Source organism: Ciconia boyciana, chromosome 8, assembly GCF_034638445.1.
Source record: "Ciconia boyciana chromosome 8, ASM3463844v1, whole genome shotgun sequence".
Taxonomy (NCBI): domain Eukaryota; kingdom Metazoa; phylum Chordata; class Aves; order Ciconiiformes; family Ciconiidae; genus Ciconia; species Ciconia boyciana.
Genome location: NC_132941.1, coordinates 65,811,530 through 65,836,702, shown reverse-complemented (window position 1 = coordinate 65,836,702; position 25,173 = coordinate 65,811,530). Strand labels below are relative to the sequence as shown.

General features: G+C 55.1%; 1 protein-coding gene across 16 annotated transcripts in view; it reads left to right on the top strand.

Annotated features, from left to right (window-relative positions):
• Nucleotides 1-21,635: 21,635 nt before the first annotated feature.
• Nucleotides 21,636-25,173, top strand: part of EBF3 (EBF transcription factor 3) — a 123,914-nt gene continuing 120,376 nt past the window's right edge. For 5 of the 16 annotated variants that reach the window (XM_072870918.1, XM_072870915.1, XM_072870913.1 and 2 more), the window contains exons 1-4: nt 22,176-22,883; nt 23,088-23,244; nt 23,633-23,696; nt 24,351-24,406. In XM_072870918.1, the coding sequence (XP_072727019.1) occupies nt 22,750-22,883; nt 23,088-23,244; nt 23,633-23,696; nt 24,351-24,406 (411 nt within the window). In that variant the 5' untranslated portion in view covers nt 22,176-22,749. Of the gene's footprint in view, nt 21,666-22,058; nt 22,147-22,174; nt 22,884-23,087; nt 23,245-23,632; nt 23,697-23,726; nt 23,831-24,350; nt 24,407-25,173 lie in introns of those variants that run through there. The other 11 variants (XM_072870906.1, XM_072870905.1, XM_072870902.1 and 8 more) reach the window with 8 other exon arrangements.

Here is a 25,173-nt window from a genome sequence, read left to right as displayed (position 1 = left end):
AAGTACAAAAATGGTAAAAACAGAAGAACTTTCATGGTTAGAGCAATTCAACAAGTTTGGGGGATGTTTCTTCAGGGTGGAGAGTATGAGAAGCGTGAACACATTCAACAAATCCATTTGGGGCTAGCAGCCTCAGAAACTGCCCAACTTATCACTGCAAACACCTCGGGGCTCATACAACTACCAGGGTACTTATCCACAGCAACAGAAGAGTTTAAGGGTAAAAACTATATGTGAGCCACTTTTTCCATCTGCCAAGAGGTACCACTGACAGAGGCACAAGCATTTACTGGTGTCTAAACTTACAGAACCATAGTCGTTCCTCTGGATGCTAATAAATAATCCAAGTCTCCTCATCTCCTGCTGCCCATTTTCCCCTCGCTTTGTATTATGCAAAACAGAAAAATATTATCATCCTTGTAGCATCCTTCTTGAAAGGCATGCATTTCAAATATCATAAAGAAGTATTGTCATAATGAGGTTAATGACAATAGGGTTTCCAATATCAAAGAGCCAACATGCAGCTGCTTTATAGTATGGAGTGATATAGCACAGAGCTCCATAATGAGAGTAGAGAGTTTTTGGGTTACGCATTTTAATGAGTTTGTAATAAGCAAACTACTACGGAAGTGGTAATTTGCATTTCACAGCACTATTTAGATAGAATACTTTGTTAACACTCACTACATTGAAGCAGGAAAATTAGCCCAACTTCATAAGGATTTAGAGTCTGAACATGCACAGGCCATTGCGCAGAAGATTATATGCTTTTAGAGCTGAAAGAAAAGTATTTGGTAATACGCATGGGGAGAGAAAAATCAAGGAGAGGAATGCAATACCTGTGCCTTTTTTGACCTATAGAATAAGTAGAAATAACTGCTGTGTGTTTCATGTTGCATATGCCTCATTTGATGCCTCAATTTGCACCTTGCACTAGTGAGGCACATCAATGCTTCTTTTGAAAGAAAGATCTTCAATATTGAGCGCAAACTAATTCTGCAATAGCCGCGTCTCAGCACGTGTAAAGGTTTGTTTTGTGCCCTAAACCTGGCAGCCACCACCGATGCTGCTCAGCTCGGCTGCCTCAGACGCTCGACTCCTTCCCCATCTCTTGCAGGGTGAATCCAGCCTAGAAGTTAAAAGATAAAACGTCTGAGGTACGTGGTGTGCATATAGCACCACGCACCCCGTGCTCTGTGGAGCACCGCGCCGCGCTCATTACGGCTCATTCGATAAAGAGATGTACCTTAAGAACAACGCATTCATCTATTAATGTTCCTTATGGGAGACATAATCAGCTTCATTAGAAGTCATTATTATGGTAAAACCCTGGAAAAAACATCATGTACAAGGAGGCAGCATGATCAATTAAAAACCTAGAATATGTGACTAATATTGACAGATGTTTACAGGAGTCGCCGCGGGAGGTCAGGCGCTCCAGCGGGGTGGCAGCTCCCGCGGGCACAGCCCGCCCCGCGCCCACAGCCTTCCCGGGGGCTGGCCAGACCCACCGCCGAGCCAGACACAGCGCTCGCGTTCCCTAGAAGCAAGCGACACAAAATATGGGTGCAACCACCAGACTGCCAGCGACCACGTCCACAAACGGCCCGCCGCAGCAGGAGATGCCGCGCTGTGCCCCGGGGCAGCCCTCCGTCCACGCACCCTAGCTCCCACCGCTCCAGTCTGCACAGAGTTTTCACGGCAAACTGTGCAGAAAATATTGTCTGAAGAAAAAAAAACTTAACATTTGAAGTTGAAAGCTACTAAACTTTCTGAACTGACAATCGTTACTTCATTATGGGGGTTTTTTTGCTTACTCAAAGCTGCGATCACTAACCGACAGTGTTTTTCCCTGTCCTACCAGCCCCAATTTCTTATGAAAGAGCACAGAACAGGCAGGTTGGGGTAGATATATCTTTCCCAGGTCACAAAACTTCTGCCAGTAAAGACTACACCGGCTCTGCTATCTGCCAGCAGAGATACCCAAGCGAGCAATGGGAGAAGCCCCCTTGTAAGGCCCCTACAAAGCCCCAGCACCAGGGCAGGGAAGAGCTCGAGTCGATGCCAACAGCCCCGTGCAGGGTGCAGGATGCCTTTGGGTTGATGCCTTTACAATTTAGAGCAGTTTTCAGGCAGTTCTCCATGTCAAACACGAGGCCAAGCTCTGGTGGCACCCTCGCCTTTCCCGAGGCTGAGCATCCTCGCCCATGAGGCCCAGGAAATTACAGCTTGTGCTTGGCGAGATGTTATTTTTAAGCCTTAACAAACACAGGCTTGATCTTCTTAAACAGTTTGGATCTGTTCTGCCATGCACATTCACAGCTCAACAGCTGACTCGGTTTTGGGTACATATCTGGCACAATGAAACAAGAATGGGCTCAGGCAGGAATTCAGCTTGTGGTCGCCACGGAAAGTTTTTTCCATTGTATATACCACTGTAAAAGTTGAGAGCTGTTATTCACAGGACTAATACATCAGTTGCTGTGAAGTCAATAGCATTGATTTCGGTAGGACGAGGGTTTCACTCAGTTGCAAACAGTTGTTCCAGTAAGAGCCGGGTAACTCCAGGACTGCAGGAGCCGACGGCTCCTGGGCAAGGCTTTCCCATGAGGAACCCAGTGCTGCCAAGACTACAGGGGCCAGGGAGAAGGTTACTGAAGTGTTGCTCAGTTTTAAGCATACTCTGTCTTTGACTTCCCAGAAATTCCCCCCACAAGCCAACGTCTAGGAAAAAAGGCACAGGAACCACAGAGATCTATTCAGTGCCCAGAAGTTTAACAAATGCTTACAGCTAGAAGAAAGGGCTATTAAAATGCCTTCACTTGTAGCAGCTATTACTTGATAATTTATTACTGAAGTAGAACTAAGGAAAGCAAAGTACACAGTAATGCGTCGTCTTCAGAAGGGAGTGAAAAGGAAGCAGAGTCCGAGGAGAGGCTCTGCAGCCGAGGGGCAGCCGCAGGATGGGACCATCCCCTGCCGCTGCACCGAGACCCAGCTCCGCTTCCTACCTGCAAACCTTAATTTCTGCCTAACAACCCTGCACCCGCACCAACGCTCACAAGTGCGCAAGGCGAGCCCACCACGCCATGCACGGGTCCTGCTCAGCCCCGGGGCGGGCGGCTGCCGCTGCTACTGCCCCGAGCGGCTCCCAGCCTCCTACTCAGCAGCCGCGGTGCAGCAGAAGGCTCCAGTTGTCATTAAGCCTTCACAGAGCCGTTAGCTACATGATCAAATAAAGAGATACGGTAATTTACAGCAGTAAGCTATAATCTCTTTTAAATAAAGAATTATTGCTTCCTCCTTCAGCAAGGACTTCAGCGCGCTGGGCTGGCTCTTCCTTGAAGCACTGCAATATCTCACCTGGGACTAAGCAGAAACATGTAAAAAGCAGAGGGTACGCTCAAGAAAATGCTCGAGGAGGGGATGGTGCACCTGGGCACGTTGTGCAGACACTCACCGCAGAGCGCAGTGCGGTTTCCTCTGCCTTAAAACTCTTTTTCTATAAATCACATCACAGCCTGGTGGGATCTTTGCTCTTGCAAAACATCCACTGAGTTCAGCAGGCCTAGTGCGGCTGCACCTGTAAAACAGTGTGGGGAAGACTGACATTCCCAATCACTGGAAAAACAGTCAGAAAAAGGGGAATGCCAGCCACAGTACACGCTGAGAAGCTCCTGATGGCAAGCGGGAAGCATAACCTTTACAGCTTTGTCTCCAACCTACCATGTGTGGGTATTATCTGTCACTGCTGCATTTTGCACGGGGCCAGTCATGAGCGCGAGGCAGCCGTGCTCGGCAGATCTGAGGGAGCCCTCGCTAAGCCCACTGTCCGCACAGGCTTAAAAATAGTCCAGGAGAACAACTGTTCCCTGCACCGCTGGGGCGGGGGAAAGGAGGGAGACAGCCATGGGAGAGCAGGGCTTTTCTCCTGCTCAGCTAGAATAGTCGTGACACTCATGTGTGCCGTCCATCCGTCTCAGCTGCACGGCGTTTGAAAAGGACAGAAATGAGGCAAACGCTTGCTGGTGCAAGCCCTGGTGCTGGGAGCAAGCCCCGCCTGGCACGCACACCGGCTGTAGCCTCTGGCCCCAGCAGCATTTCTAGCCCTGGAGCCAGTAGCTCAGTTAAAGAAGTTTAAAACATTTCTCTGAAGAGTTTTAGAGATGAGGCCCCACGAACCACCTTACAAAAAAAATAACCAGTAGATGGCAGGCCTGCAAAGCCTGATAAGATCACACAAGTTCATTTTACTTCAGTAAGAAGAGACAGAATGATATTTTAAAGACAAATGTTTTTATACTTTAACTACCCTAACAGGATCTATTAGTACATCTGTAGAGATATTTTAAAGAGTTATGGCTACAGGATTACAATTAGTGCACCAAACAACCCAGATCAGGAAGATCCATTCCAGTCAAAGCTGTTTTGCAAAACCAAATAAAGTAGAGCATCTAATAAAGTGCAGATAATTTCTCTACAGCAATATCCAGCTCATTTTAGGCATCAGCCAAGTCAATTTAGGACTATTGCCATCAACATGTTTGTTAGATAGTAAAGACTTATCAGAAGCACAAGCATGTACCACTGCCTGCTTCCAGCCCCCTCAGAAAATAGATATCCTATTCCTTCCTTCCATTATTTTTTCCAAGATGATAAGTCCTGCATCTTGCCCAAATCAGTCACGCACCATCTTCACAGTTATGCGCCGTGCAGTATGGATCCCTCCACAATGCTCACAATGCAAAATACTATTTTTAAACATATCAGGAATTTAAAAATATCAGCTCACATGAGGAATAATCAGAGCTACTCCCTCTCGGTGGAGCAAGCCCAGCGCTGAGCAGCACCAGGCGATGCGCCTGTGTGTAAGGCAGCAGACAGGGAGGGACCCGTCCCACGTCAGCCGTGGCCTGAGGACACACAGGGACACTTCTCTCCGGGATTTCTCTTGAATGTTTCAGGACAGGACTTCCTTCCACAGGCAGCTTCGCTCAGTGTACTTTTACATTTGCCCAGTTTTACGAGCTTTATGGAAATCTTACTTTGAATTTAATGGCGTTTATAATGCTACTTTTCAGTCAATCCAGTTGATTTTTGTATCAACTCATTTCATCTTAGTGTGGCGACTTATTTTACTTTACTATTGCTAACTTCTGAGTCAAAGCAGCTCCTTTCCTCTATTTCCCAGCACACCCAAAGGATCTGCAGCAGGGTTTGCTCGTGAGAGCCTGCCCAGGGCCGGCGGTGGAGGCTGCGACACCAGCGGTGTCCCAGGCTGCTGTCGATCGAAATGGCTTGGGGTATCTGCACTCCTGAGCACTGCCAGAAAAGACCCATAATAGGTAGTTTGGTTTTCTTACAATGCCCAGAAAAGATATTTCTTGACTTTGGCCTCATCACCATGAAATTATAGCCCTAAGATTACATCCCTGAGGCATTCCAGCTGTAACGAGCAGATGCCGATCTGCGTTTGTGGACACAGACTAGAACAAAACCATTAAGAGCACTGTCATTAGTTGGTCAGCTCCAAAGTGTTTGAGATGCTCTCCCCATAGCATGGCTCCAGGCATGGGCTCCTACAAACAAGCCTTGTTAAGAAATGTTTTTTTCCCCCTTTTTTGCACTGAAGAGGAAAAAAGTAGCAGCAATTTGCTTTCTGATTTCCCTGCTCCACTTTCCTGGTTTGTGTGCATCAGTCCACGTTTAACCTCTGCATTTGGGCAATCTTTACGTTCCTGCAATGGGCAAGAGCAATGGCGCAGGCGGGTTTTTCCCCCCCTTCCCGCAGGGCCCCGTCGGGAGGGCTGGCTGTGGACAGCAGGTCTGCTCCGCATCGTGGGGCACCAGCCAGAACTCCTCCCTTGGTTTTCTAGCAACCCCCTCCCGGCTCTGTATCGTCCTCAAAGCAGTAACATGGAGCAAATTAATTAAAACAAGGTACATTATTGTATGCACATGCTTTCCTACACATGGTCTTGCTGTCCAATATTAGTGCTGGACAGGAGACTTTTCATGCTCTGATACTTACTCTCAGGCACTCACATCAAGCTCTCCACCTCAACTGCTGCATGAACCCACAGGTGCTCTGCATGGTGAGGCACCCACCACTCCCAAAAGAAGGGTGTCACCCACCCCTGAGCACCCAAAGGTTCAGGCTGCCCTTTGTAAGGGAACAGCTGAGCTGTCTGCAGCTTCAGCAAGGGGGGGTCACCACAAGGCTGGTGCATTCTGCCATTCTGCCAAGTTACACCCCTGAAAACAAATCAGAAAAATCAGAGTCCCTGCAGACATGCAGTATCCCAAAGCTCGGAGATTACTGTGCTCTTAAAACACCCGAGGTTGGTGCTCCAATGCTGCCTCAGTTTACTTACCATGAGAAATGCAACAGACCCCCATTCATCCCACCAGAACAAGCAGACTCTTCTTGTCACCAGGACCGGATCACTCACACACCCGCTCGTGCGCAAGGGAGAAACCACCACCAAGAGCAACCCTCGGCTGGTGCAACCCCAGTATTGGGAGCCACCCAGTAAATCCTCGCTGGGATTATCGCGCCCACCTGAGCAAACCCTTCTCCTCCCGACGAAGTGAGCAGCGGTACCTGGCACAGCACGTGCAGCCCCAGCTGCCTCTGCCCGGCCTCCCCGGGAACGGAAGGAAAGCAAACCCCCGGTTATTTCTCACCCAATCTACCCCTCCACATCCGAGCTGTGCGTGAGTTTTGGGGGAGCTCCATGAGTGCTGCGGAGCTGGGGACACATCACCCCTTCCTATGCGTGATGCTTTGATGCCGTGCTCAGCGCCGCAGCTGGGGAGCTCCTCCAGGACTGGCCACACGCCACCGGAGTTCGCTGAATCTACAGATCAAAATCTTGGCCAGTGACAAAGGAGAACTTGCTTGCCCAGCTCACTTCTAAAAATCCCCAATAAAGGACCATTCTGCATGCACAAAACACCCACGCTGTACTGCTGGAGTGACCCTGGTGCTGCTGGAAACGCGCTGGCCCCAGTGCGTGTGCTGGTACAGGCAATCACAGGCATGCAGTGACACCGTCGTGCCAAGGGCTCACGGTGCACACATGGCCGAGCCTGCACAGCCCCTCCGAAACACACCCAGCACACCAATCTCACCCACCATTATAGACACGTTCACTTTTATCTGGGAAATGCCAGAGAGAAATATGGAAGTGCAATACTGGATGGAACCACTGGAGCCACCACGTCGGGTTGCCCACAATCCCAGGCAACCACATAATTGATGTCTCGTTTAAAAGATTCCCAGGACATCTCTGCAATGTGTCGCTGTAGACCATAGACCCATCCCTGTGCCCTCTACAGCAAACTCCAGCCCCGTGGGAAAGAGGTGACCCGAGAGCTGTGTTTTGCTGCGGGCGTTAGAGGCTGAGCGGAGCATCAGCACCGCAGCCCCTCTGCCCCGTGCCGGGGACGTGCTCAGCGAAGTCCGGCTGGGCTGATGGCTCCTGGGACAGGGGACACGGGAGGTCAGGAGCTCTGGGTCCCAGCCTCGTGCTCGGGGCACTGAAGGGGCGCATGCGGAGTCATCTTAAACTAATAAATATTAGCACTTATAGAAATTTCTTTTCTTAAACTTTCAGATTGGATCATTGCTCCTTACAAGTTGGGACCTCATCTGTCCAAGCTCAGCCCGGCACCCTCGGAGTTCGCAGCAAGCATTGAGCAGGACAGTTAATGCGCAGGGAAGCTCCGCACGGCAGAGCTGTGGACAGCGCGGAGGTCAAACCCCCAGATTTGGCCCCATTTGTCAGCTGGTGCAACTGCCGGTCACAACCGCTGCATTGCACCGCGGCTTCAGCCGCGCTCAGCCATCGCCTGGGCTGCTCAGGCCTTTGGCAGCTCGTCTGGTTTGTGCTCGGATCCGAACGCCGCGACGAATTCACTGAGCAGCAAATCCCACTGCCCGGGGCAGTCAGCAGCACAAGGTCCAGGGCCTAAGAGTGAAGGTTCGGTACATTTGTATAGAAAATAAGGAGAAAATTGCATCCGTAGGGGTAATTAACCACTGGGAAAAGCTTACCAAGAGTTGTTGTGCATTCTCTTACCCACCTTTTTTTTTTAATCAATATTATACGTTGTGTCCATATTCAAAGAGGACTTCAGTGAAGCCCTGCGGGCTGTTTTATTCCAGGGATCAGGTCTGATGGGCTCAACGATTCATAGAGGATCGCTGAAGCAGTCACAAGGCCTCTGGAAATCGCGGCTCCCAGGATTTAAGCATTAAAAGGAAGTGTGCTGTTATGTGTAACAAGTGATTATATGGCACTTAAACAGAAAATCAGATGCTTCTTATACTGCAGTATGTTAGGAAAAGAAACACGGTAATGGGCGAGGTGAGAGGTGGTTAATACTATAATGTTTCCCTGTACGCTACTGGTGGAACCATTCTGGAATATTGCATACAATTCGTAGCATATACATACACGGAAATGTCTCTGAAATATATAACGCTTGCTGAAATGTTGCATGAGGGAGTAAAAGATCACTGTCTGCTACTGTCTGAAAGATGATAAATACCAAGCAAGAAGGCGGCTTTTTTTCAGATGATCAAACTTGACATAATTGTGAATAGCAGGGTTAGCACAAGATTCAGCACTGTACCCAGATTTACAGATGCTGCAACCATCTGATCACAAGAGCCTCTCAGCTTTCCCTTGAAATAAATATACAATTACTAGGCCTTCTTGAATATTTAGGTTCGTTTGAAAACACAAGCTTTAAAGGAGAAATACCACAGGACAGATAAAGAACATCTTGCAAGTCATATTTTTTGTCCCTTTATTTTGAGTATCTGAGCTTGTCAAAGAAAGTTTTAAGATGCTAAAAAAAACAATTAACGTCAGCAATGTGTGCTGCGGAGCCGTGTCTCAGGGGAAGCCATCCAAGCCCCGTTGCCTGGATCACCTGAAGCAGGGCTGGACAAACCACTGGGCTTCGGTCTGACGAGGCAACCTGGCGCTGGCCAAGGCTCTCAAAGAAATAAGATAAGATTTTTTTTCCCTTCCGTTTCTATTATTCTTTTGCTAATTTGAATTTATCAAGTTACATAAAATTAAAAAACACCACATAGCCACATGCGAGCTGTCGGTGCCTTTCTCAGGAAGGGGTGCTGATCCTGCTGATGCTGCTGACGCTGCTGCTGCTGCTGCTGCTGCTGCTGCTGCTGCTGCTGCTGCTGCTGCCTCGCGCCCCGTCCCTGCGCCGGACCCCCTGCCACGGCGGGGGTGAGCCAAGGCGCCGGGAGCAGCGGGGCCCCAGGCTGGGAGAGAAATGCCCGGTCTCCCCTCAAAAGCTGTGTTTAATTGAAGCAGTGTGAGGGCGGTTGTAAAACCTGACAGGTTTACATCCACATTATCAAGACAGAACAGAAGAGTTCGTCATCCACTCTAATCAATTTTTCCCTTTTTTGTGCATTAAGAGTTCTAGATAAATTGCATCGCGGTGTTTTAAATTGCTGAACGGCTTCAGGTGAACTTTACAGGTGTCAGCTGGCATCTATAAACTGTCCAAGAGTCCTATAAAAGACTGTGAAACAAGAGCAAAATTAGGAGATAAATTTATCACTTGGAAAAAAAAAGAAGCTAGGGAAGCATATTTTCAGTGTTACTTTTTAACGGAGCGCTGGAATGGAGAATTGCAGGTAGCAAGGACCTTCTGATGCTGCTAATATTCAAGGTGCACTAATGAATTAATTTAATTATCTCCCAAGATCTTGCTTTCTTGGATCCGTGATGCCATGATGGCCAGCTTCAGTTCTGTGCTGATAGACTAGAACAGGGCATAAGGGGTTATTTTGAAAAACATGTATCCTACTTCATGTCTAAATTTCAAAACTATTACACTAAAATAAAAGCAACAAATAATAAATAAGCTCTTACCTATATCTTCTATAATTTCTATTAATAAAAGAGCGGTTAAACATTTGTGTCTTGTAAAAACTGAGCATCCGATTGCGAAGTAAATTCAGTCAGCAAAACACAACTTGTACTGGTAAGGCAACAGAAATAAGCAGGTTGTAGATATAATTCCACCCAAAACAAAGCAGACAAATAAAACCACGCTAGAATCTATTATTTAGTGGGTTCAGAACATATCTAGGCAGGTCTACGAGGTGTTGACACCTGGGACCAGTCATTTTACCTTAAAAGAAATGAAGGCCTGCATCATTTTTTAACTCGTTTCCTGCTTTATTTGCTGTTTGTGTTGGGCCAAAGTTCATTTTTCATAAAGCTGCTCAAACTAGAATACCAGCCATTTTCATAATTTATGCTAGAAAAATGCATAATCTGAAGGGAAACAGCCATTCGGATAGTAGGCTACGCCCAGGCGCGCTTTCTGCTTTGGGTTTCTGGCTGCAAAACGCGACCCCTGAGCTGCCGTGGATTTGAACCCCGCGCGTTGTAGCAGGAGAAGCGATGGGGTGTCTGAGCCTCCCGATGTCCACGCCCCGACAAGCCCCATCGCTGGGATGCAGGGCCCAGAGGGAGAAGAGGAACAAGGGGAAGAAACGACTTTTTTTGCCAGCCCCATCAGTACTAAATTAGCTGTTGGTGGGCACAGGTAGGATCTAAACTCGCTGCCTCAGGGGTCCCAAAAGCCTTCTCCACTTTCCCTTCTCATACCAAGAGATCACGAACAATTCTCCCTCACGGGCACATCCCAGCGTCCCGTTGGATATCGAGCTACCGCCGGCTGCAAGACAGCACCTTGTATACATGATCACTCAGAAATATTCACAATATTTTTACTTTGTAACTTCTTCTTCGCATACTTCATGTACAACTCGGAATGTGAGCTGAGTTACTCAACTAAGATACGGGTTTGGAAAAAACAGTCTTATATTTATTATTCACGTCCTTTGCTAGGACAAGAACACAGTAAGTGCACGTAATTGAAGCAGATGACTCCAACTTACTCTCCCTGCGAGTATACTGCCATGCACATACATCTTGATTAGATCATTTCCCTTTTAAAAAGGAAGCATTTTTGTATCGTGGTGTCTAAGACAATTTCCAGCAGAGTCTGCTGGTGGAGTTCTCTGCTAGCAATATTTAAATTCAATATTGTCCTTGCTGTTGTTTATTTTTTTATAATGCTCACGTTTTCCTCCCTCATTCCACCTGTCTCCATCAGCAGGTTGCAACACTTTTGCACTAGCAAACAGGCCTGGAGGCAAACATTCCCTGTCGCTGCTGTTTTTTGTTTGCATTCCTGATGCACGGCGAGCAGCGGCTGCATTTTCTGCACGCCTGACAGGCCTCTCTGGCTGGTGGTGAAGTTGCTGTGATTTTGGTTGGTGCGGTCCCCGGTGAGTGCTCCTGCCACATTTTCGCTTGAACTCGCGGCCACGCGATAGGCGACCTCCCGCCCCACGACCCTGCTTCCAGGAGGTCTCTGAGCTGGGGGATTCGAGGCGGTGCACAAAGACAGTTGCTTAAGGAAGGGGCCACCGCTTCAGTCAATGTCCTCTTACATCCCTGACACTTCCCACTAAAGTATTTAACCTCCAGCACTAGAGGAGATGACATTACTTTTTTTTATGGTTTGGAGAGTATGACCTTTTCTATCACCGCACTTTACTTACTTCCCTTTCTGCATGAAAAAAATAACTGGGAGAGATTTCAGCACATAAGGAAAATGATTTTGTGATTACTAAAAACAGAGAGTCTTTATACAAGGTCGTTAAAAATACCTCATGAGCTGAAAGTAATCCCTCTTTAAAGGAATGGCTTCGCTAATGCACTGGCTCTTGTGCAAAGGGCTGTTGGGTCGTACCCGAAATGCGTTTCCATAAAGTCACTCAAAGGTGCGCCTTGCATGTGCATCCTTATGCTGGTGGCATGCCGAGTCCTCGCACGGAGGAAAAGTGAAGCGGGACTTACTCTGAGGTGTAGGTGCAGACGGATCAGGACCGCGCACTTGCAGTCACCGTCACTGCACTGGGAACCTTATTGCTGACGTAGCACAGGGGAACTTGGTGCCCGAGTTCAGCCTCCCATGTACAAGATGGGTTTAGCGAGCTGCAAGTGTTTAATAGTGTATTTTATACGTGTTGAGACATGGTTGCAGCATGTCCACTTGACAAAGAGCTGCAAACGTGTGCTGCCGTGAGGAATACCCTGATTTGGGAGCAGACAAGATGCCCCAGGCTGATGGAAGAGTGAAACTGCAAAGGTAACATGCTTATACCATGGGGAAACGTCACCACTGGCTTCTGTAGCATCCCCGCAGAGCTGGAGTCGGGAGTTTCACTGCCTCAGCGCTGAAAGGAGCCATTCGAACACACTGAAGGCTGGAGGTAAGATTAAAGAAGGAGGAATGAAAACTGCTGATAGAGAGTGCGGTGCACTAAAAAGTGAGCTAAGAATAAAGAGATAAGGAGCAGCAAGATGTTGTCACAGTTCTACTCTAATAACTTAAGTAGCTGCCGTTAGACAGCAGTCCCAGAGCACTGTAATTTAATCTAGGAGTGAAAGACGCCAAGAATACAGACGGTGTCAAAATAAAAGGGACCACTGCTAGGCTGCGAGCAGCCCTCTGACTCCGGCAGGGCTGCACCACATCCAGGTGGTCCAAAGCATTTAGAAAGAATACGATTTCAGTGTTTTAAATACCTGACGCTATTCAGTCACCTACTAGTTTGTATGCACGCTGTTGATGTAAAAGGCTGGAGCATAATCAAGCTTTCTTTTCCGAAGAGCACAATGAGCATGTGAAAAATATATGATCTTTTTAAATTTTAAAAAGTGGATTGGTAATGCTCCTCGCAACAGCAGGAGAGTGGCACAATTAATTTTCAAGCCTTACGCACCGCACAGCTCTTCTGTGGGCCGTAACAGAAGGCGGTGCTTTGCACGGGGGTTTGGAGGTGAAGGTTTGAGGGAGAGCACGTGCCAGCCCCGCATCGCCTGCGTGGACGGACTGCCTGCCTTGGGAACGGCTGTCGAGGAATCTGCTTTATAAACATTTTGCGAACACCTATCTATCTTAATAAGACTAGCTCAGCCTCCATGCAAAAAGTAGTTACTGTATAATGAAAGCAAATTCCCCGCTATTTTTCAGCAGAATGTTTCTTGGTTTACGGCGAGGTGTTGGGTTGGGCAGAATCAGCAGGGCTCAGGCCTGGAGCGACCAGCTCTGCCTCCCGATTTCAGCCATGCTGAGCTCACAAAGCCCGCAGAGAGCTCTGTGACGGTTCCAGTCAGGAACGCTTTTTAAAAATTGTGTCTTTTTCACAGTTTTCCAGGCATCAGATGTATAAAATTCCCTTGAATTAACCCCCATGAACCGAACCTTACCAACCCATGCAATCAGTCTGTTGTAAAACAACGAATGCCCAGATCCTCCGGTTCCCCCTGTGGGGCTTCCTACGGCCACCGCCGGGTGATTCCTGCTGGGTCACCAGATCTCAGGTCCACGCTCCAAGCCCCAGGCCAGGCATGAAAAACCTTCCACGAGACGCTAAGCCGAAGCACCTCCACTGACTGTACCTGTAGCGGGGACGCATCAGGACACCAGGAGGCAGGACCAGAGCTGTCTTCTCTTTTCTAGGTCTAAACCCAACTTTAAACACTCCCGGCACATCTGGACAGCTGTTTCCCCAGCGCTTACGCCGGTGTAAGCAGCAGCCGAGCTCGCCCGTGGGCGAATGCAGCAGAAACAACCCCGTGAGGTCCCCCTGCCCAGGAGGAGCTGAAACCTCTGCGACGGACACCGGTGCGAGGGGTGGCGTTGGCCACGGCCACCACCCCTGCGCCCACCCCAGCCACGGGTCTAACGTCCTCCGAACCGACAGGGACGGGCTCCTGCCCAGCCGCCTGCAGCCCCTCGCCTCTCCCGACCGCAAAAAGCGATCGCTCCGTACGAATTCCAACCAAATCAGAGAGTAGCGGCTGTCAGAACAAACCTAAAGGTGAACGTTACTTGAACTCAGAACCAAGGTCAACACTGATAGGCTTATTTTTTATACATGTAGCTCCATTCCTAAACCGTGGCTTCACTTCACTGCAGGAACCTGCCCAACTCGGAAACTGCTACTTTTGTTCTAAATACCTTCACATCTCGCAACCGCACATCACTTACGAAGGTGCCGGATCGCTAGAACGTATCCGCGGGAGCAGAGAGCTTGCTAAGTACCACAGCAGTTATCCCCTCCTCGAAGATTAACCAATACTGCAAGAGTTCCTGTACGAAACTGGGAGAGGGAGGAGAAGAGCAGAAATAAACAAAATAAAACGGTTCTGGCCAGTCGCATTCTTTGTCGGCTGCATCGCCAGCGCAACCACGCGCGTTTCAAACCCCATGTAGCTCAGAAGTTCTCGACACCTATCGCACCTGCCAACATCGCATCCGATGTGACGGACGGGTGCAAGTTGTAAGCATCGGTGCGAGCTGGAGTGGGTAAATTAAATCCGTTTAAATAGTTTTAAAAGCTGTGACCAGCGTCTCTCTCCAGCAATTGCTCCCCTGCGTGTGGCCGAAAGTTAGGAGCGGTAAGTTCACAGGCGAAACGCCACCGGAGGCTGCAGCCCGGCAGGACGGGCCGTCCCGTTCCCAAAGCGTCTCCCTCCGAGCATCGGCCACCTCCCTCCCGCCTCCCCGCGCCGGGCCCCGCCGGCCGCGCAGCCGCCCCGGCCGGGGCGAAGGGCCCGCGGGACGCTTCCCCGCTGGCTCGGGCTCCGCGGGGCCGGCGGGCCGAGGCGCAGGGCGGCCGCGGGCGGGGGCGGGGGGTCCGCGGTGCGGCGGGCCGGGCCGGGCCGGGGCGCGGCGCGGAGCGGAGCGGTGAGGCGCGGCGCGGCGCGGTGCGGTGGGGTGCGGTGCGGTGCGGTGCGGGCGCGCCCGCCCCCCCGGGGCCGCGCCGCCGATTCCGCCCCCGCGGGCGCCCCGCGCCTCCCGCCCGCCTCCCGCCCGCGCAGCGCGGGGGGGCGCTTGCGCACTGCTGCGCTCCGCGCACCGCCGTGCCCAGAGAGCCTCGGCGAGGCCGCGGCGGGAAGCGCTGTATTAAAGCGCGGAGCAGACGCCCGCCCGCCGCCGCTCCCCGCCTCGGTGAACGCGGCCCTCCGCGCGGGTGGGGCTTTCCCTCGGAAATCCTCTCCCCGGCCCGGTCGGCCGCCGCAGGTAAGCGCCCGCGTCCGCGGGTCCCGCTCCCGCCGCGTCCCTGGCTGCGCGCCGCTGCGCGGGGGGGAAGGGGCGCGGGCGGGCGGCGGCGAGCGGGGGCGGCGCGGGTGGCGGCGCGGCCGCTTACCTGGGACGGGCCGTGCGCGGGGGCCGCCGCACCGCGCCTCCGTGCGCGCCTCTGCGCGCCCCTGCGCGCCCACACGCGTCCCGCCTCGCAGCTGCCTGGCGGCGGCGAGCGCGGCGCCGGACTGCGCGCAGGTAGCGCGGCGGGGGTGCTGCGCGCCGGCGGGCTCGGGCGGAGTGCTGCGCGGCGCTGCGCGGGGTCTGGGCGGCGCGGCCGAGTCTCCGGGGCTTTTTCCCCGCCCGAGCAGACAAGCGGAGAGCCGGGCGCTGCCGGGGCCGGCGCGCCGAGGTGCCCGGGCTAAAAGGCAGGAAGCAATTAAAACTCCTCCTTTCGGATTAACAACCAAAAATTGATCGATCTGTCAGGAATACTGTTGATTTATGAAAGGTGCTTATTTCCCTGGTATGGGGAATTTTATGTTCTCTAGGTGAAACTGAGTTCACCCAGCTCCAGAGCAGATTGATGTTTTAATAAAAATAAATAAAGGGGAAAAGCTAGCCTGGTCTTTGGGGACATCAACTCTCAAATCGCGGAGTTGGACTAACAAATCAAATTGCATTATCTTTACATTTCCTATCGCTTAATCTAACGCCTAAGACCTGCGGGCAGCGCCGTCGCCTTTATCACCCCTAAAGTTTTAATGCCACGTTTTCGAAGTTGCGGTGACAAACGGCCAACGCTTCGCAGCCGCCACGGCCGGGGGGAGCGGGCGCGGCGGCTCTGCCGGCGGCGGGGGCCGGCGGGCGCGGTGCGCGGCCGCCCGCGCAGTGTCCTGTAGATGGCACACCGTCCCCACGCTAGAGCCGCGGACGCCTCCTCTGCGGCGAGGGGAGCGCCGGGCTCGGCACTTGTTGTCTGCCCGACCCGCGGCGCGATTCTTTGCCGGGCGCTCGGAAATCCACCGGAGGTTCGAGCCCGAGCCGCCCGCCGGGCTTCCGCGCCTCCCCGCGGTCCGCGGAAAGCGGGAGCGCAGTTTGCGGGGGAGGGTGTCGGGGAAGCGCGGAGCGGTGCGGAGGCGGCGGCCGGGCCCGCAGCCACCCCGCACCCCGCGGGGGCCCCGGCCCGGGAGGTCGGGCTTTGCGGCGTGGGTTCCGCGGCCCGGATCGCTCGTGGTCGGGCTGGGAGGGCGGGCGCGGCCGTCCCGCTCTCCGCTCTCCGGGCTTCTCTCTGCGGGGCCCCCGGCCGCGCTCCGGGCAGCCCCGCCGCCGGCGGGTCCCGCTGCCTTCGGTACCCGAAAGAAAACGCAAATCGCCCCGCCGTGGCCTCTCGAAAAAGTTAAATTAGCGTCAGCCTGGAGCGCCTCCAGTAGTACGGAAAACGCAGGAATGGTTGATGTGGGAATAACCTCTCCTTTTTACCGCTGCTGACCCCGCTGGGGAAGCGGAGCGGCGTTGCGGCTTGACGAGGAGCCGCGGCTCGGGGGTCCCCCGGGGAAGCACCCCGGTAAAGCACCCCGGGGAGGCACGCCGGGGCGCTCGCCGGGGCCGGCTGTCCGGGCGGCTGCAGGGAGCGGGGCTCCGCTGCAGCCCCGCGCATCGCCGACCGGCTCGGATGATTTAAATGACCGCCCCGGCTTGCAGGGGAGCGGGGAGGCAGCGGCAGGCTGGGGGGCAAGGGGACGGGGCGCCGTCCCCCCCCGGGGCACCCGGGCCCTGCCCGGCTGGCAGAGCGCACGGCGCCCGGTACCGGTGCCCGGCGTTTGCCCGCAGCCTCGGCCGCGGCGGAGCCGGCGGTGGGCAGCCCGGTGCCGCGCCGGGGCAGCGATGGCTCTCCGCCTCGGGGAGCCGAGTGACTTGTGAAAGCGGGAAGTTTCGCTCCGCGGGTGCGGCGGAGGCCAGCTCCCCGTTGCGCGGGGCTGCCGCGGCTCTCCCCGCCCGGGCGGTGCGGCCCCAGCCCCGGCCCCGGCCCCGCCAGCCCCGGCCCCGGCCCCGGCGTGGGGTGTTAGCGGATGCCTCCAGGGCAGAGCGTCGGGGAGAGCGAGCCCCGAGCACGAAAGAGTTAAGGTTTATATTATTCAGGAGAGGTCTTGTTAGGATGTAATCTGCATTTTCTAACTACTGCGTAATAAAAAGTGAGAAGTTTTGAGACACCTTTCTTGATTATACCTTTGGCGATACTTTAGGTTTTACATTTAATTTGCATTTTGTTCTTAGCGAATATTGAAGTCTTGAGTGGAGGATTGAATTTTATTAGGACATCTGGACTGACAATATCAAATCAGACACCAACGTCCCAAAGCATGCTAAAATTTCAGAGTTAATTAGAACGAAGTGTGTTTAATTAAAGCCAATTATAATATCTGAAATTATCTGATCGATCCTTGTTTGTTCAGTTGGAGGCAGTTTATATTGTTCTCGCCGCACGGCAGGACCCGTCCGGCCGCCAACTCCCCGCGGCCCCGGCTGCGCGCCCGCGCCCGTCCCGCGCCCCTCCGCGGGGGCGGCTTCCCCTCCGCCCGCCGCCTGCGCGGCTCCGTGCTGGCGGGGAGCCGCGGCCCCCCCGGCCCCGGGGAGCGGGGAACCGGCGGTGGGCGGCGGCCCCGCAGCATCCCCCCGGGCCGGCCAGCGCCCGGGCCGCGCCGTCGGGCAGCCGGCAGCCGCGCAGCAGCCGCGGGCCGTTCTCCCTCCCGGGGCGAGGCTGCGGCCGGACGCGCGGCTGCCGGGGCTGGCGGCATCCGGGCACGGGGAAAGTTGAAGCCTTTTTTCCTTTTTTTTTTTTTTTTCCTTTTTTTTTTTCTGGAAGAACTAATTCTTGATTTAACAATATTGGGGCGCCGGCCCGCGGAAGCGCGCCGGGAGGAGCGCAGGGCCCGGCGCCAGTTTGGGGGAAAGGCCTCTGCACCGACGGGCGGTTTCGTTGCTCCCAGGCGGCCGCGCCCCCCCGCCGCGCAGCCTGCCCGCGGGGCGCGCAGGGCCGCGCAAAGGCGCGGGAGGTGCGCGCGCGGCCCGCCGAGGGGCCCCGGGGCGGCCCGGCCCCGGGCAGGCGTAGGGACGGTCCCCCCCGCGCCCTGCACCGCCCCCGCGGAGCCGGGCCCTGCCCCGCCGTGGCCTGCGCGGAGCGCGGAGCGCGGAGCGGGTCGGCCCGCCTCCCCGCCGGCCGCCGCTCCCGCCGCATCCCCGCCGCCGGCCGCGCTCCGCAGGGCGGGCGGCGGACGCGGGTGTCTGCAGCGCGGCGCGGTCCCCGTTCGGCGGCCGCCCGGCTGTCACCGCGCCCGGGACGCTCAGGGCGTCGAACCGAAGCGTGCGAGGCAGCCCAAGGCGGCCGACGGCCGGCGAGCGGGGCCGGAGCAGCCCGGGGCTCCGAAGCCGCTGCGCGGGGCGGCCCCCCGCAAACTTCGGGGGCCTTTGCTGGTGGCGGAGGGGGGCGGCGCGCCCCGAAACACCGGCGGCGGCACCCGGCCCTCGCCGGGGGCTCGGCTCCGCTCCGGCCCCGGGCCCCGGCTCGGCCTCTGCAGGGCCGCCGGTCCGCCGTGGGCGCAGGCTGCGCGGCGCCCCGCGCAAGGACTGGGCCGGGCCGGGCCCCCGCGGCGCTGCGCCCCCGCGTAACTACCTCCTCCGCCGCGCCTCTCCCCGAGACTTTACGCCCCGGAGAACCCGGCGGCGGCCAGCCCCCGCCGCGGCAGGCGAGCCGCCGTACCTGGGCATCCGCCGCTCTACTGAAAATACCCGAAAATACAAATTTATCACTCCTCTGCAAGGCAGGAAACAAGAGTTAGCGGAGATTTGTTTCGGTTAAACCGGACATAAATTACAGCGACTGTAACCGAGCACGTTAGGAGCGAAGGCGCCTTCGAACAATAAAACTGAAATATGCACCTTGGCGAGCTTGCGCGGGGCCCGGCCGAGCCCCCCAGGGCGGCGGGGAGCAGGCGGAGGGCAGGGCCGGGGCCGCCCCGCGCCTCTCCCGGCGGAAAGTTTCTGCGGTGGGAGCCGGCCCGGGGGGCGCGGAGCGGGGCAGCCCGGCCGCCGGCCCACGCAGGTCCGCGACGCGGGATTCACGGTGAAGTGAATAGGGGCTCAAACTTCTGGGCTTTAAAAGGTGAAATGTGAAATGGGAGGAGGGAAAAAAAAAAACAACCCACCACCAGTGAAATGATTAAGATAATAGTCCCGAGGGCATTGTCCCGAGGAAATAAGAAAAAACCATAAAGTAATAAAGTTTAGGGGAGTCCCGCGAGGGCCGTGGCAGCGAGGCTATCGGTGTGAACCTGCGCGGCCCACGTACGGCGTGTGACCACGCGTGATCATGCGGGGCGAGGGGCAGAGGACGGGCCCCGAGGCGTGATTTACCGCGGCCGCGGAGGTCTCCCCGCCCGGGCCGCGGCAGGCGGTGCCGGCGCGGCGGATGGGGCGCCGGGGGCGCGGGGGCCGCGGAGCGGGGCTGGGCCGGGGGACAGCTGGGCTGCGGCCATCTGACCGGCTCCGCCGTGACATCTGGGAGCCCACTGGTGTGTGGCACGCGAATCGCTTGATGTCGCTATTTAAATGCAAATTTGCGGGGGGATCACTGAAGCCTCACCCCGTAAATTCACACAAAAGGGAGACTTGGCGCGCCGGAGGAGGAGGAGGAGGAGGAGGAGGAGGAGGGGTGGAGGAGGAGGAGGAGGAGGAGGAGGAGGAGGAGGAGGTGGAGGAGGAGGTGGAGGAGGAGGAGGAGGAGGGCCGCGGAGCCGGGAGCGCTCGGGCCGCCCCCGGCAGCCGCGCACACCCCCTGCCCGCCCGGCGCCGGGCCGCGGCCGGGGCCCCGCTCCCCCGCCGGTCTCGGTGCAAGGTGCCGCGGCCCGGGCCGCCCTCCGGCCCTGCCGGCCTCCCCGGCAGCGGGCCCGGGGCAGGGGGGCGGCCCGGGCCGCTGCTCCCGCCGCCGGGCCGGCGTCCCCTCCCGGGCCGGGCCGGGGCGAGCTGGTCGGGGGGCGGCTGCCCCGCAGGGTGCCGGCCCGGGAGCGGCGCGGAGAGGCGCGGAGCGGCGCGGGGCGGTGCGGGGCGGCGCGGGGCGGAGCGGGCAGGCGGCATCCCGGGCGGGCTGCCGGCCGCCGGCAGCTCGCAGCCAGGCGCGGAGTGACAAAAAAAAGATAAAGTTGGTGAATGATAAAGAGCGTATTTGCCACGCTTTGGGTGCAGGACCAGATGATGGAGAAAATGAGCTGAAATGGATTCAGCCTCAGAGCCTGTTGTGAGGAGCAGCTGATTCCCCCATTTCTGGCCAGATGGCTTCTGAACACAGATTTGCATTCATTTTCGCTTAATATCGTCCAAAATAGCGGGGCAGCTGCATTTGTTGTCAAAAAGGTTTAAAACTCCCTTTCTTTCCGGGGCAGGATCGTTACCTTATGCGATGGGCTTATGGAACTTTTTTTTTTTTTTTTCTTTCCCCCTCCTCAGTCAACAGTATCAGATTTAAAAGGATTTGTTTTAAAACCTTCTAATTTGGTAATCAGATTTAAATCGCCTTGGCGCGTGTAATCTGAATTAAAGATACTGTAAATTATTTTAAGCGTTACGCTTTCGTTAGCAGAGGGAAGAACCAACTTCGGCACCGTCCTGGGCGGTTTAGGAAATAGGTTCCAATTACAGCCTTCTTGGGCATTTTCAGCTTATTTTGAGGAGGGCGGGTCTGGCTGCGGGGGGACGCCAGCCCCCAGCCCCCGCCCGGGGTCCCTCAATGTCCCCGTGCCACCAAGTGCCACCGCCAGCCCCAGCACCGCATCGTTCGGGACCTTCGGTTCGCTCGTCCCTGCGCGACCCAAGCGTGCGGGTTTCTCATCTGCTCGACCGGACCTCGAAAGCTGCGGGCTGGTTGGGAACACAGGAATTTCCTTTTAATTTCTCCCGAATAGTTTCCATACACTTTGATTTAAGGTTATTAACATTCTATAGACAGTGGCATCTTTAATATGTGGCGATCGCTTCTAAAGACTAATCTCATTACCCTCAAATAGTCATAAAATATGATTTTATTATACTTACGTATTTAATTAGACGGCCAGCAATGTAATGGATTTTGAGATCGGGGAGAGCAACAGCTTTGATAATTCACTTATCTTTGGCAATAGTCATTAACCCCCAACACCAGCAAAATAGATTGCTCGCTAACACGCCTTTAGCTTCCCTCGCCCCTCGGAGAAGGGACCGGGGGCTCTCCCCTAGCCCAAACCGCCCTTCCAGTTGCCCCAGTCATTACAACATTAACGCGCGCACCTCGGCCAGCCACCCCCTCCCCAAAAAAAAAAAATTACAAATAAATTAAAAAGAAGGAAGTCCTAACCCACACCGGGCGGAAAAAGCTCATCACTCGAGGCGGATATATATATATACATGGACAAGGCGGACATATAGCTGTGGAGAGACACGTGTGCGTGCGGGAAGACCTCGGCTGTAGAGATTTCTCGGTCTGTCTGTCCACAGAGACGCGGGCGCGGGGGGGTGCTGCGCGCCTTTGTCCACCCCCAAGCCCCCCCTCCACCCCCACGACCCTCCACGCGGGTCATCCCGTCCTGCGGCCCACGGGGGGGGGTCACTCGTGGTTCCTCGAAGGCAATTTCGGGAAGATGTTTGGGACCTCATCGCCGCGCCTGCCGGCCACGGCCTCTTGCCCCTCTCTCACGGGGGGGGGGGGAGGGCCGTGGCCGGGCGGGAGCGCGGCGGCGAGCGCTTGAACCCCACGCTCCATATATGGCGCTGAGCCCGCCCCCCGCCTACGTCATCACTGACGACACCTCTCCCGCGGTGGCGGGGGCCCGGCTCCCGGGGAAGGGCGCGCTCCTCGGGGAGGGAGGGCCGGGCTCTGCGCGCCTCCGTCCATTCCGTGAGACGCCACGGGCCCGCGCCCCGTTCTCCCGTGTGCCCGGGAACACCTCCGCGGTAATCAGGGTGGGTTTTGTGGTTTTTTTTTTTTTCCTTTTTTTTTTTATTTTTTTTTTTCTCCCCCCCCGTTTATTTGTCTTTTGGAGCAGGAGAGAGCCTTGCCAGAAAGTGGTCGATTCAGCAGTGTCCTGAAGCTTTTTTTTTTTTTTCCGAGGCGGTTTTACTAGGATGACACCACGTTGAGCGCGTCTGCAAACAACAACAAAAATATTTATTCTTTTACCCCCCTCCCCCCAAAAAAAAAAAAAAAAGCAAGCTCGCCGTGTCGCCGGCTGCAGTTACACTTTTTCTTTTCTTTTTTTTTTTTCTTTTTTTTTTTTTTTTTTTTTAAACCACCAAACTGGAACGCCATCCAACTCGCTGCACAGAAGTACTCAGTAAATTGTTTATGTCGTGCCAATACAGGACAGATTGAAGAAGGAAGCAAGACTTGAACTGGGCTTTTCTCCTACTGATCACAGGGAGTAAAGTCATCTCTTATATTCCAGTCGCCAAGGAGAGAGAGAGAGAGAGAGAAAATCAAGCAACAACCGACCCACCCCGTATCTGACATTTCCCTCAGTTTTAACCCCTTTTGGTTAGGAGCTGGTTTTGCCCAAATTTGTTTTAATGTTTGGGATTCAGGAAAATATACCAAGAGGCGGGACGACCATGAAAGAAGAGCCGCTGGGCAGTGGGATGAACCCCGTCCGCTCCTGGATGCACACCGCTGGGGTAGTGGATGCTAACACGGCCGCCCAAAGGTACGTCTGCCAAATCCTCTCCCGGCGGTTTTCTTTCCCCATCCCGGCCGTAAATCCCCCCCCGCCCGCCCCGTACCACTCGCAGCCTCCCCGCTCCGCTCCGCTCCGCGCCGCTCCGCGCTCCCCGCATCCCCCCGCGGCCGCGCTGCCTGCGCGCCCCTTCCCGCCGCTCTCACCCACGCCTTGTCTTGTTTTCTCCCGCAGCGGCGTGGGGCTGGCTCGGGCACATTTCGAGAAACAGCCGCCTTCCAATCTCAGAAAATCCAATTTTTTCCACTTCGTCTTAGCTCTGTACGACAGGCAGGGGCAGCCAGTGGAGATTGAGCGAACAGCTTTTGTGGACTTTGTGGAGAAAGAGAAAGTAAGTCTGCCCGTTATCTTATTTTTTTTATTTTTTTTTTAACGTTTAAGCGTGATTTATTTGCTCGAAGCTGATTTCCACCCAGGCAGCCCTAAGGGGACTCCAGAGGCGCCCAGCCCACGTGCGGGGTCCCCCCTTATTGCGGCCGCTCCGAATAGACCCCGGGCTTAGAAACTTCCCGCCGCGGCCCCGAGTTATTTTAACGCGGGGAAAACGGCTAAACATGACATATTTGCGCCGAGATAATGACATCATCAGCGCTCCACAAAGTGGGCTGAATTGCTGCAAACTGTTAATTCCGAGCCGCTGCAGGGACGAGAAAAATGTACCGCAGGAGGAGGGGGATATTTTTTCCATGCTAAATGTAATTATTTATCGTTGCTTGCAGGAGCCAAACAATGAAAAAACTAACAATGGAATTCATTATAAACTTCAGTTATTGTATAGCAATGGTAAGTTGTCGTTGCCTCATTTCGGAGCGTCCGGGTGCCGCCGAGAAGTCTTACTTTCCTTTTCGAGGCCCTTTGGATAGCGGGATGCGGAGATGAAAATCGCACGCGTGTAAACACGGCTCTGGCCGTGGCGTGTAAGGAAAACAAACCAGCAGGGATCGATAAGTCGATGGTTCTTCACATGATGAACCGGCTGGGCTCGAAGCGGAAAGTAAAGGGGGGCCGGAGGGCCGCGCCGGCAGCCCCTCGCTTTTCGGGCGCTTCTCCCGCTTTCGGGCGCTGCCGGGGCGGCGGGGGGGCACTGCCCGGGACAGGCCGAGCGGGGCCCGGCACCCCGGGGCGGGAGGAGCCGGCGGGGGACGCGGCGGCTGCCGCCCCACCGCCGGCCCCGCGCCTGTGCCCCGCACGCGTGGCCGTGGGCCGGGCAGCGCGCCTGGCCGGGGGCGGGGGGGGGGGGCTGCCGGGCCGGGGAGGGGGCGACGGCTGGCCTCGGCGGGCCCTTTCTGGCCCTTTTTTCTCTTCTTTGGGACTGGTGCCACGCGGGGCGAGTGGCGAGCCCGGCCCGGCGCCGCTCGCCGCCCGCCCTCGCGGTTGGGGTGGGTGGGTTGGGGGGTGGCGGCGAAGCCCTGACGGGGTCTGCCTCTGCTTCCCCAGGAGTGCGGACAGAGCAGGACCTCTACGTGCGGCTCATCGACTCCATGACCAAACAGGTGAGGAAGCTCCCGCTTTTCCCGAGCACGCAAGTTGCCAAGTTTGGATTTTGCCCTTGCTTGGGGGGGGCGGGGGGTACGAGCCCGAGAGAGCGCAGCTCCGCTCCTTTGAATTTACCTGAGCGAGTAACTCGGCTACCTCTTGCTGGGGGCTGTTTTAAAAGGGGAAAAAGGTGTGTGGTTGCTGTTCCGAGGGAGCGTTGGCAGCGTTGAATAGCGTGTGTGGCATTCGGTACAGCGGCATGCGACCAGATGTTCGATATAATTCATTTAGCAAGGGAGAGAGGGAAGGAAAAAACGCAGCGAGTTGCCCAGATTTCTTTCGAAACGCACTTTTTCCCCCTTGTAACTTTTTTTGGCGCTCCTTTTCCCCGGCGAGGGAAGGGCAGCCCTCTGCCTTAGGCTCTCCGAAACCGGCCGGGAGGAGTCCTTTTCTTTTATAACGCCACGATCTAGGAAGGCGAGCCGTTTATTTGGATTTAAAAGTTAAATGTGCTGAGGTGAAAAGTCATCTTGTTCTCCTCTGGTCCGCGCTCACCTCTCAGCCCCCCATCTCCATAATTCAAACTCCGTGCTCCAGGGGTCACCCCAGCCCGCCCGTTTCCCTGAGATCAGCTTCTGTGTCTTCCTCGAACCTCTGTCACACCTTGTAAATAACATAATTACAAGCAGTTCCTTATTAAATTATTTAACCTGTCTTGGTCAACTTTGCCGATGATAACTACGTGTTATCAGCGTTGCACCCCAGCAATTAAAGACAGAAAGCT